The following is a 12,781-nucleotide window of genomic DNA, read 5'->3' on the forward strand; positions in this document are numbered from 1 at the left end:
TCCATGGGATTCTCCAGGCAATACTGGAGAATACTGGGGAGAGCTTCCATGCCCTCTTCCAGGGGATCTTCTCAACCCATCAAACTAGGATATATATAAGATGGATAAACATCAAGGTCCTACTGTATAGCACAGGAATCACATTCAATATCCTGTGATAAACTATAATGGAAAAGAATAGAAAAAAGAATATATATGTATAACTGAGTCACTTTGCTACACCGTAGAAATTAACATAACATTGTAAATCAACTATACTTCAATAAAAAATTGTTTTTTTGGGGGGATTTCCCTGGTGGTCCAGTGGCTAAGACTCCATGCTCCCAATGCAGGGGACCCAGGGTTTGATCCCATATGCTGCAACTAAGACTTGGGGCAGTCAAATAAATAAGCAAAAATAGTTTAAAAAAATTTTTTAAACTCTACACTATACAAACTAAAAATTGTTATGATTCTCTATTTGAAGTATAAAGTTCTAATTGTCACATCTCAAGATAGACCTAGTGCAACTCAAAAAAAGGACAGAGGACAACTAAAGAAAAAGACTTAGGTCCTGAGAGTATCTGATGAATATATATAAGATTATAAAAGATGTGGGCTTTATAATACATTCAGAATACCAGTAATGGGCACAGAGATTGAAAAGACAGTTTGGGAATAAATAAAGGGAAGTACAAGCTTAAATGACAACTTTCCCAACTCACTACCTTAGGAAACTGAAAATATAACCAGTCCAAAGAAGGTTTAGCTAAACTTTTGGATAACAAATTCATAATGCATCACCCAAGAAACATGGCAGTGTGTTGCGATGCACTCCTGACCTCTGCTCTCCCAAAAATTGTCCTTCAGAACAATATGACTTTCAGAAATAGGATTTGAGAGCTAAAGAAGAGCACAGAGGAGCTAACAATTGGTATTTTCCTTAGCTCATTTTAGAGCTGGTAACTGAGATTAAAATAGCATAAAATTAGCACTCTGAACATAAAATAGAAGTAACCTTTGTCTCTGTCGGTGTTTAAATAACTTCCTAGCTTTTGCCAAAAACTGTTCAAAACTTATTCTCTTCCATCTAGGATTGTCTGTATAGTCATTCTGATACCATAAGTCCTTATCAACAAAAAGTTCTACCTTCAAACACACCATCAGGTCTATTTTAATTGGCCTCAAGTCAAGAACCGCTTCTAGATCAAACAGGGGCCACAACAGAGTGTTCTGTGGGGGTGTGAGTACAGGGGAGAAGCTGCACTATTTCAATCTGGCCAGTTAGGCACTATTCATCCCCATAATTTTTTTTTATTTTTTGAGTACTTAATTAGAACTAAGGCCCTGTGCATACAAAGTTATTTCTGGCAAAGCAAAAAAAAAAAAAAAAAAAAAAATCCATTAAAGTTCACCAGTCACATAGACAGTTTCTTTCAAGACTTTCCACTCTTAAATAAGAAACAATCACAGACTATTTACAGCTGGAAGGAACTTCATGGAATCAAAGAGCACCCTTCTTCCCATTTCTTTATTAGGGAGAAAAATACATTTTCATTATCTTGGAAAGAAGCAGAGGCTTTGAATGTCAAGACCCAGTTAAAATCTCCCACTAAACTCAGCTCTATCATAGTATCTGTCACTCTGAGTCAGTTCAATTCAGTTGCTCAGCAGTGTCTGACTCTTTGCAACCCCATGGACTGCAGCACACCAGGATTCCCTGTCCATCACCAACTCCCAGAGCTTGCTCAAACTCATGTCCATCAAGTCGGTGATGCCATCCAACTATCTCATCCTCTGTTGTCCCCTTCTCCTCCTGCCTTCAATCTTTCCCAGCATCAGGGTCTTTTCCAAAGAGTAAGTTCTTCGCATCAGGTGGCCAAAGTACTGGAGTTTCAGCTTCAGCAACAGTCCTCCCAATGAATATTCAGGACTGATTTCCTTTAGGATTGACTGGTTTGATCTTCTTACTGTCCAAGGGATTCTGTCACTCTAGAATCCTATGTATGGCTTTCCCTTGTCAGACCACTACCTGGGCTAGGGCAGAGAGAGTGTTTTATCCAACTTTTTAAGACAAGCACAATGCCTAGCAGTCAGATCTTCTATAAAGGTTTGTTGAAATAATAAGTAGATGACTTCACAGAATTTCAGACTTAATATAATTTGGAAGGAGAACAAAATAGAATACTAAATTATTTGTTGGGGTGGGGAGTGTTTGAAAGGTGCAAAGGGGGATAAATGGAGCTACAGGAGATGAATCCTGGAAGTCAAGAAAAACAAGTGCCAAGAGAGAGACTAGCAAATTAGAAACTCTGCCAAATTTTTTGGTCTGCCCACCACAACTGTTCCCTGGGGAAGGGGAGGGCTATTACACTGGAAATGGGGAGAAGACTGTTTATATCTGGCATAAAAACAATGTATGAATGACACCATGAAACATCATTAATATTATACATGAAGCATCATTAATATTATACATGCAAACTACTAAAATTAAGAGCACTGTAGCATATTTAAAATGTCCCAACATTTCAGTTAGATGTTAGGACTATTTCAAATTATGTATGTTGACCACTGCAGAAACTGGAATTTGAAGTTCAGTATAGGTAAAAATGTGGTTTCAAAGAATAAGATTCATAAATTTCCATAAAGTAATGCACTTTGTATTTTTAAATATCCCACTATAAAGTAAAAGAAATTCAAGGTTAAATTTGAAAGAATCTGCAATTAAAATGAGGTAACTTAAAGAAAACACAAGGAATACTGACCTAACATCAACCTGTACTTCCTTCAACCAGCCTCAAAGAAAGCTGGCAGGAGAGGATGCTTTTTTCTGAATGAGAGCAGTTCCTTTAAGGGTCTCGCAGCAACAAGAAAATGAGTCATCTTAACAGAGCATGGGATTTAATTAAGATACTACCACTATGTGTTGTGATAGTACTATAATGCTAAATGTTCAGTGTTAACCCTCACCTTTTAAATACAACTTAAATATTACTTAATGTATTATCAACAGCTACTGATAATAAAGTAATGTATTATTTCTCTATTTTGGTAAACATAATCTAATTCAAACATTCTCAGCTCAATTATGGTCGGCTGACACATATGATTATGACTTAACCCACCTAAGGAGTAATTTGTTAGAGATTCTAAGACATTGTTGGAGAAGGAAATGGCAACCCACTCCAGTGTTCTTGCCTGGAGAATTCTATGGACAGAGGAGCCTGGTAGGCTACAGTCCCCGGGGTCACAAAGAGTCAGACACGACTGAGTGATTTTCACTTTCTAAAACATTGTTGTTACTTCTTAGACTTGTGTTTGCTAGATTTTAAGAGGTTTTATCTTAAAACATATGAACAGGAATAGTACAGCTTACAAAAAGGTACACAAAGAAATAATAATACAGCTTATAAAGACCTAACACATTTAAATTCCCATAAAACCACACCAAGGTTAGACTATGGCTCTGAGAATACACTCAATCAATACTATACTCAAATTAGTTTGATTTTCCAATAGCCTTGCATCTATCTGCAAATACATCAGCTAATTTTGTCATAAATCATAAAAAACAAAATCAGCAACAAGCAATTTTTTTGACATAAGGCCAGCTAGAGAAAAATAAAAAATGTCTTTGGGTTTCATTTATTTTCATTAAAAAAAAAAAATCTGCTGAATCCCACAGAACTAAAATTCAGATTCCTCCCTTCCCTGAATAAAATGACGAGAAATTAGCATATTTTAAAAAGCTGGTTAAGACAGCAGCATTTTAGTCCTCTGTTCTTATGTTCTCTATTTAATCCTCTCAACAACCTCTTTGCTGCTCAAGATACACGGGGTCAACCAGAAACTAGACTTTCTTCAATTCATTCCTACAATTTTTACAGAAGGCCAGCAGCGGGTCACGTGGAGGGATGCAGTAATGAATCTCCCTCTCCCTGAGTGGGCCAAGTTAGGCTGGCCAGATGGGACGAAGGAAGCCATGTGGCTGGACATCCCGAACAGCACCAGTGTAGTCACGTTCCAGAAAGACCAAGCTCTCTGGGCACCCTGGTTCCTAACGCCTTCATGCTCTGCCCTAAAGACCTGCATATTGCCTCTCCTCTGAAGCCAGCCTTTGGCAAGTCCTGGTCTCTGCTGTCATGGCCTGGTCAGAACACAAGCATCTCGGAATCAATGATACTACAAAAGTCCCACCCCTCTTCAGAGGTGGGTGCCCTAAAGCCTTTTTCTCCTCCATTCCCTCTCTGCTTTATGTGCTCTGAAAGGATGTCTGTGAAACTGGATCTGGAATTCTTGCAAAGCTAGACTGGGAAGGCTTCAGGTTGCTCATCACCAGCTGAGATAGTTCCCATCTAGTACTTATCAATGTTTCTGCTCCAAGATCTTCCCTCTATCTATTCCCTCCCCAACCCCCAAATGTTCTAAAAGCTTGAGAAACCTGATAAACTGACCATAACCGGAAAAACTAGTCAATCTATTAAAAAAAAAACACACACACAATATTCCCTGTAACTATATAAACTAGTTTTGCAAGAAAAGAGTCAGGACAGGTGAAACGTCAAAGAGCCAGTAGTCCCATTATCAGTCTTTTAACTCTCTATCGATCCATAGATCCTTCCTCAATGAGCATAATTTGACATTTGAGAGGCTATTTTATTCTCTACATAGACTACACAATAATGAGTATGATTATTACAGATATGTTTCAGATATTACCCATAAAAATATAAATCCCAGGGGTTCCCTGGTGGCTCAGTGGTAAAGAATCTGCATGCCAACAAAGGAGACACGGGTTCCATCCCTGATCTGTGAAGATTCCATGTGCCACGGAGCAACTAAGCCCCTGGTAATACGACTGTGCCCAGGAGCCACAACCACTGAAGCCTGTGCACCTAGAGAAAAGCCCACACAGTAATGAAAACCCAGCACGGCCATAAATAAAAATTATTAAATATATATATAAATCCTATAACTTTGCGGTCAAGAAGGTAGAAAGGTTTATAAAACATTTTTGTCAATATTGAGAAAAACTTGGCTTTGGAGTCAATATGGAGTGTAAAGTCTGGCTCTCCCTCTTATTCTTTAAACTTGGGCAAATTACTTCTCTGTCCCTGTAAAATAAAAATTAGGAAAAACTACGTTTTATTGTGAGGATGACATGAAACAGTATACATACAGGGCTTAGAACAGTGTCTGGTTCAGGAAAACACTCAATAAATAAAAGCTGCTGTTATTAGCTACTATTTTTAATGTATTTATTTTTAATTGAAGGATAATTGCTTTACAATATTGTATTGGTTTCTGCCATACATCAACACAAATCAGCCATAGGTACATATGTCCCCTCACTCTTGAATCTCCCTCCCACCTCGCAACCCTCTAAGTTGTCACAGTGTTATTAGCTAGTATTAATCTTAGCTGACAAAGTAGACAATATACACAAAAACTTCCCTCTATCTGTAAAACTTGATTCTGAAAATTGTCTTCATTCACCCTACAAAGACTATTTTTTTAAAACCAAAGAAAGGGTGAAAGTTTTTGGAAAGAAGTGTTTTCTATTTTGCATGTGTAACAATAAATGTTAAATAAGTAAGTTTACAGATCTGTTCAATCCAACTGCTGGACTGTTAGAAATATAAAATATGGGGTAAGAAATGTTCAAGGTATAGACCTGGTAAGCTTTAAAAGAAACTGAAAACTACAGACACTAGAAAAAAATTGGTATTCAACAGCAACAAAAATGGTTTAAAAGATTTTTACATTTAATAACTAATTGTTAAATTAAAATGCCCTATTATATTTTGTCACGGTACTTTGTGAATTTTTAGTAAACATGATTTTTTTAAAAGGTAAAGTTAAAATTTTTTTCAAAGTAAATACTAAATAACACAAAATGCTAAACTGAACAGTTTCATAAAATATAATTTTGCAAAGGAGATAAAAGTTCTATTTAGATGTCAGTTCTGTAGCTAATCTCTCATTCAAAAAAGTTTTCATATGACATATTAAAAATAATTTCATTATCAAAAAAATAACTAGGAAAAACACGAATGCATTGTTATGTTTCTGTGCATTCTAACAGATAACTAGCATCCCCTCCAATAACCGCTCACTGGTATTTATCAGAGTTTCATCTCTAAATAGTTTACACGCTTATGAATGTTACGTGTATGACATGCTCTGCCATCTTTTTGTGGTCACTTAGTCTCAGAATGAAGCAATACACAGCAGTAAATTATATAACACTGGTCTATCAGAACAACCTACAAGGACAAGTGGAAGCAATTTTAAGATTAAAGAGATAAGACCATATCACCCTTCCCCAACTGTGGACTGTATTACATTGCTTTTAAAGTCTTTAAATTACAGCCCTTATTCTCAGAGAGTGAAACTCCACTCTCAGAAGATTACTGAATGTTTACACAGTACTTTACCATTTTCCCTGGTTGAAAATAAAACTAAATACTTTTCCTCTGGTGGCCATCACCCTGAAAGAGACATAGTGAAAAAGTGAAAGGGTTAGTCGCTCAGTCGTGTCTGGTTCTCTATGACCCCATGGATTGTAGCCCGCCAGGTTCCTCTGTCCGCAGAATCCTCAAGGCAAGAATACTGGAGTGGGTAGCCATTCCCTTCTTCAGGGGATCTTCTTGACATAGAATTCAGGTTTCCTACCGCCCTGAGCCACCAGGGAAGCCCCTAACCCAAAAAGCAGTTCTAAGTATGATCCCAGAGTATGCATTATCCTTAAAAGGATGGAAACACCAGAAAAAATATTCAACTGTTTAGAAGAAAAAATGTAAACAACACTAAAGAAGAAAATAAGGAATACCATCACAAAGAATTTTTTTAAGTGATGTTAAATCAGAAAAACATCACAAGTGGAAATGCATCCTTCCTCACATTTATTTCCTTATTCAGCTGGACAGTGATTTTCCACCCCAGTTAGAAGATATTCAAAATAGGCCCTGAAATGAGTGAGTATCCTCATTAGGATATCCACAATATCCTATATTTATAACAATGATATTACTGAGAGAAAAGCTGGACTTAATTTAACTCAGTTCAACTCAACCAAAAATGCCTTCTGTGTCCTAACACTCAAGCTCAGAGATACCAAGATAAGCAGAATAAAGTCCTTGCTTGAGGAATGCTCTGTCCACTGGGGAAGTAAGGAAACTGTTTTCATATGAAGCAGTAAGAGCTACAAACAAAATGTGTACCAAGTGTACAAAACACCTGGAAACACAAAAAGGTCACCAATAATTCTGCCCCAGGAAAGCAGACTATGGTGAGCACAAAGAAGGGGTGGCATCCAAACTGGATCTTACAAAATAAGGAAAAGGGACCAACAGCAACAAACATTCGAAGCTAAGGAAATGGTCATTTTAACCTTAAATATCAATAATGATCCGTCTGATGCCACTAGAAAAGAGTACTGTTTCAGGTTGTTCAATAGCCACAAACATAAAAATCACGATGTTCACAGGCTCTTTTGGTTTTATGATACTGCCCTTTAGAAACAAAAGGGAGCTGGCTAGTAATATATTCAGCTGAATAATCAATAAGAAACTATGAAAGATCGTAAATGCTTTAATTACAAACAATAGCAAAACTGACTGTAAAAGCAGAGGGAAATGATCCAATAAAATGGAGAATTTTAAGTTAGTGTACAGAGACCTGAAAAACCTTAACAATTAAAAAGACATTATTCCATTTTTTAGTTGTTGTACAGTTGCTAAGTCATGTCTGACTCTTTGCAATCCCATGGACTGCAACACACCAGGCTCCTCTGTCCTCCACTATCTCCCGGAGTTCGCTCAAATTCATGTCCATTGAGTCAGTGATGCCATCCAACTATCTCATCCTCTGCCGACCCCGTCTCCTTTTGCCTTCACTCTTTCCCAGCATCAGGGTCTTTTCCAACAAGTCAGCTCATTATTCTACAGTCATTCTTTAGAAAGGCTCTTGAGTACTAGAAAGGATAAACTATTTAAAGTCAAGAGCATGAGGTTCTTTATTTGCTTGCTATATGTACTTGAACACCTGAAGATCAAAACAGGCTTTTCTGAAAGATAATGGCCTCTTCCTTCCTCTATATTTTTGGTCTACTTTAGTCTGTGGTTGGCTATATCCTAAGAAGTGTGATAAACTTAATTGCAAAGACTACAACCAATTTACTGAGGAAAAAGTTAATTTGCCTTCTGATAGGGACTTTGGATACATAAATGGTAGTTCAAATTACATGGCTGAATTCAAAATCTAGGCCCCGGTTTCCCTTAATTTTCCTTCAAGTCTTAAGCCTATATAGCCCATCTGAGCTTCCTCAGCTCAGAAGTATGGGTTTAAGTATTCTTCCACTAGAAAGGTAAGCTACTAGCCAGCACCCTGTAAGAGCTGACTTACTTCACTTAAGGGGAGCAACTTATCCCTAATCAGTATCAACATTTGTCGCTCAATCGTATCCGACTCTTTGCAATCCCATGGACTGTAGCCCGCCAGGCTCCTCTGTCCATGGGATTCTTCAGGCAAGAATAATGGAGTGGGTAGCCATTTCTTTCTCTGTGGGATCTTCCCAACCCAGGGATGGAACCCAGGTCTCCCGCATTGGGGGCAGATTCTTTACCATCTGAACCACCAGGGAAGCCCTGGAAGAGGGCTGACTTACTTCACTGGAGGGGAGCAACTTATCCCTAAAGCTATTAGGACTGGACAGGTTTCTGTGTACAAGAAATGAACACAAACCAAACAGAATGACAAATAATTCACTTAAAGTCGTCTATTTAGAGGACTTATCTCCTTTCATGTAATTCCACCAGTTTGGTTCATCTCTATCAATCTTAGGGGCTGAGAGAAAAGGAGAGAGTATCCCTAGAAATGGAGACAACCACACCCACCCCTATTTATATCTGCCTCAATTCACTATTGACACACAAGTGACCTAGAGATTTCCTGAGTATTTTCCATGAAACATGTCAATTCTTGTCCTCAAAGAGGTACACCAAACAAACACTTAAACTGGCATTGTTTCAAAAACGTTTCATTACAAACGTACAAAGACCAAAAAAGTCAAACCCTCATTTTATAGCTGAGGAAATGAAGTGCAGAAAAGTGTTCTGTCCAGTGAGTTAAAGATGATGTCAAGTTCTATCCAGCTGAAATAGTTAATTTTAAGCTCTTAGAATCCAAAGAGCTGGCTCTTTGACAGCCTAGGGAATTTTGCAATCTACCTTCCCTCAGTTTGCACTTGAAGCCTTCCCCAAACATTGGGGGCAGGGGTGGGGGGAAAGACCAGGCAAATGATCAAATCAGGAAAAACAGAAGAGAATGACTGGAGACTGGCCAAAATTAGCCTATCTACAACACCGTCTGTCTCAAGATTATCAAGAACCTTATCTGGGTGCAGTAGTTTCTCTTCCATTCTGAATAGAGGAAATAAAATGTAATAGCAAGAAAATACACCCAAAAACTAGGGAAAAAAAAATAAAACAACAACTAAGTTCTCCTTCACTGCTCTAGCAAATCAACCACCAGAGCTTCCAAGGCAAGTAGTAGAACCAGTCAGCAAGTGTCTTGGGGGCCAATTCTCCTCTCTGTGACCTCCAGCAAGTTACTCAACCTTTCACACCTGTCTCCTCACCTGAATATGAGGATACCACCACCTGCCTGGAAAGGTTGTTTTGAGGACTGGGAATAATATATTAAGGGACCAAATCCTTGGAAACCCTCCTATATATGGTAATTGCTATGATATATACAAAAGGTTGATTTGTATCTTTGATACTTTCCAATTCATACCACTTAATTCTTTGTCTAGATTACACACGAGAATTACAGGTAAACTCGAAATGCTCTCGCGATTTCCTTAAAGAACTCTATTCTCTCACATCTCCTAAAATGAAAGATCTCTGCGGTGATTAGAAAAAGGGACCGGCAACCTCGACCGGGAGGGGCTACCGAGCCCCTCCAGAGAAACCGCCCCCTGGACTGTCAGCTCTCTGAGGGCAGGGACTGTCCTGCTTAACTCACCACTGTGACCTAGTTTTCCTAACGCAAACTAATGTTGTAGAGTGAGGCATCTCATGACAGCTTACACGACACCCAAACACTGACCCACGAGACTGTGTCGCACAATAATTGAGTCACACATAAACATTAAAAGTTGAACATTACAGATTAATTGTAAAACTAAAATTTTTTTAAAAAGTGCTGTAAATCGAGGGCTTATGAGGTAATCAGAATGAAGTCATGCCTATAACGATAAGAGACCAGAAACACAGAGATGTCAACAGGGACTGAAGCTCCGGCAGGACTTTCTACGGGAACTGGCGCGACCGGGATTCGAACCCAGAACTTGCCGGAAGGAGGGTCAGAGGGCACTCCAAAGAGGAGACGGCCTTTAAGGCCAGGCGCACCTCGCACGAACTTTCTGGTGGGCGCCGGCCCGACCCCGACTGCGGGCGCCTCGACTCAGGTTCCCCTCTCAGCGGGCAGCGGAGCGGATCTCGACGCGGAAGCGCGCTCGGAGAGACGAGGGTCGTCGGCCCTTTGTCCCCCGCGGAGGGGCAGGGGCCCGGCGAGCGCTCCCTCCCCTCAGGAAATAATGACAGATCTCGCGCCCTAGCTCGCGCCCGCCCCGCCCGCCACGGCCGCAGGCGGCGCTCGATCCGCAGCCTCCGGCTGAGGGGCCCGGCCGCGCCCCCTCATCGCCCCCTCCCCCACCCGCCCAGGGCGACCCCCGCCCCCCCGCCGCCAGCCTCACCCGGTCGGAGCTGGAGGCCGCCGTCGCGGCGGCTGCACCACAGCGCGCGCTCGCCCTGCTGCAGGATGTAGTGGTCCTTAGCTTGGAAGAGCTCCATGCCGGCCCCGGACGCCGAGGGAGGCGGCGGCGGCTCGGGTGCGCCCGCGGCTCGGCGGCGGCGGCTAGCGCGGGCAGTACTCGTCGGCCGGGGCCGCCTGAGCCCGCGCTTCAGGGAGCGGCGGCTGAGGAAGCGCCCCGGCTGCCCTACCAGCGGGAGGAGAACGCGCCCCGGCGGCGGCGGCGGCTGCGGCGGCCTTGGAGGCCTCTCCCCAGCTCCGCCCCTTTCCCGGCCCCGCCCCCGGTACCTCCCCTGGCTCCTCCTTGCCCCACCTCCTCCCCGGCCACGCCCACGAGTTCCCCCAAGCTCCGCCCCCTCCCCGTTTCCTCCCCGCCCCTTTCGCCTAGTTCACCTTTCGGTTCCTCTTGCTGCCCTTTCCCGCGGCCTTCTTCACTGGCTTCTTCTGGCTTTCTCCTCCTGGTTCCTCCCTCGAGGCTCTTCCTCCTGCCTCGTCTCTCCCCTCCGGCCAGCCCCCTCCTCCTACCCCTCCTCTCAAGCCCCGCCCCCCCTCCCCGGGCTGATACGGTCAGAACCCCGGGCCTGGTTGAGTCAGGCTGGCGGCGCCGCTGCTCTGCGGCCTTTGGGGCAGTAAGCCCCTTCCTGGGACCTCCGCTCCTTCCTATGCTGACAGGTCATTTGTTACTTTCACCAGCTCTGAGAAAAGCCAGGCCAAGTCCCCAAATACAGCCCGAAATCCCCTCGTTCCCGGGCCTGAGCTGCCCGCAGAGACCCAGACTTAGGAGAGCTGGGAAATGCGACCCATGGGGCTGGCTGCAGGGGTCTATCCAGAACCAGACTCTCCTCCTCCGAGCGGGAGCTTCTTCTCTTTTGGAATTTCCTCTTAGAAATTTGTGACATTTGACAACAGCAAACATTCAATAAATGCAAATCAACAAGAAGCATGTAACAATAGAAATTAAGTATTAGCAGCAGCTGCTGCTGCTAAGTCGCTTCAGTCGTGTCGGACTCTGTGCGACCCCATAGACGGCAGCCCACCGGGCTCCTCTGTCCCTGGGATTTTCCAGGCAAGAATGCTGCACAGGGCTCTAATAACGAGGCAGAAGAAAGCAAAGTTCATAAGCTATCATGTCCCGAATTAAACAGGATGCATGTGAGATGACTTAATGTCATTTAAGTAAAAGGGGTCTAGTTTGACAAAGGATGAGATGTCTGGAGAACATCCTGTGGAAGATGGAGGCCCTCCCGAGTGTCTTTGATCTCTCTTGAAAGGCCAGGTGGTATATTAAACGGAATGGGAGTTCAGGTCCCCAGTTCCATGTCCCATTCTCGGGGTGATCTAGCTGTGTGATCTTGGGAAGGCGTCTTGGTCTCAGATGGTGCTGAACTAAAAGACAGTTTTATAAGTCAGTGAGTTTTTCTAGGCCTATCTCCTGCCTTTTCTAATGCCTTAGAAAGGAAGAAGGAAAAAACAAGTAAACCACACAAAAGGTAGAAGAGAAAGGGAATTCTTTTAACCTTCTGCTAGATAAAAGTGAGAGGGCCCAAAAGCAGGAAGGAGTTCCAGATTACTAATTATTCCAGTCCACACTAATTTCTCTGTTGAATTTCCATAGCACATAAAGTCCCAGGATGACAAACTCTCCTAGAATCTCTGATAAGTACTATGCCTTTTGGACTGCCCAGACAGCTCAGTCTGCAGGTCAAAAGGAGTGATTACTACGGCAAATGAGGTGAGTTGGACAAAGAAGATAATGGCAGTTAAGATGATGAAGAATCGGTGGAGCCATCAGTTTCAGATTTATTATTGAATTCAGTCATCTGTTGACTTTCCTTAGCAACAAGGAGTAGATAGTGAGAAAGTCATATGAAGACAGGATGTTCTGTAAATTACTTCATTATTTTTTAATCATATTGCCAGATGTGAAGAAAATAATGCTACCGTAACCATTTTGAAACAACTGATTAGTTGATTGAAACTT

At 42.0% G+C, this 12,781-nt stretch overlaps 1 protein-coding gene across 3 annotated transcripts in view; it reads right to left on the reverse strand.

The window, feature by feature from the left end:
• The window catches only part of INPP5F (inositol polyphosphate-5-phosphatase F), an 88,419-nt gene extending 77,354 nt beyond the window's left edge, over positions 1 to 11,065 (reverse strand). The window contains exon 1 of one of the 3 annotated variants that reach the window (XM_043475290.1): positions 10,745 to 11,059. In XM_043475290.1, coding sequence (XP_043331225.1) covers positions 10,745 to 10,841 — 97 coding nt within the window. In that variant the 5' untranslated portion in view covers positions 10,842 to 11,059. Of the gene's footprint in view, positions 1 to 10,744 lie in introns of all 3 variants that reach the window. The other 2 variants (XM_043475291.1, XM_043475293.1) reach the window with 2 other exon arrangements.
• Between the last annotated feature and the right edge of the window lie 1,716 nt (positions 11,066 to 12,781).

Source organism: Cervus canadensis, chromosome 8, assembly GCF_019320065.1.
Source record: "Cervus canadensis isolate Bull #8, Minnesota chromosome 8, ASM1932006v1, whole genome shotgun sequence".
Taxonomy (NCBI): domain Eukaryota; kingdom Metazoa; phylum Chordata; class Mammalia; order Artiodactyla; family Cervidae; genus Cervus; species Cervus canadensis.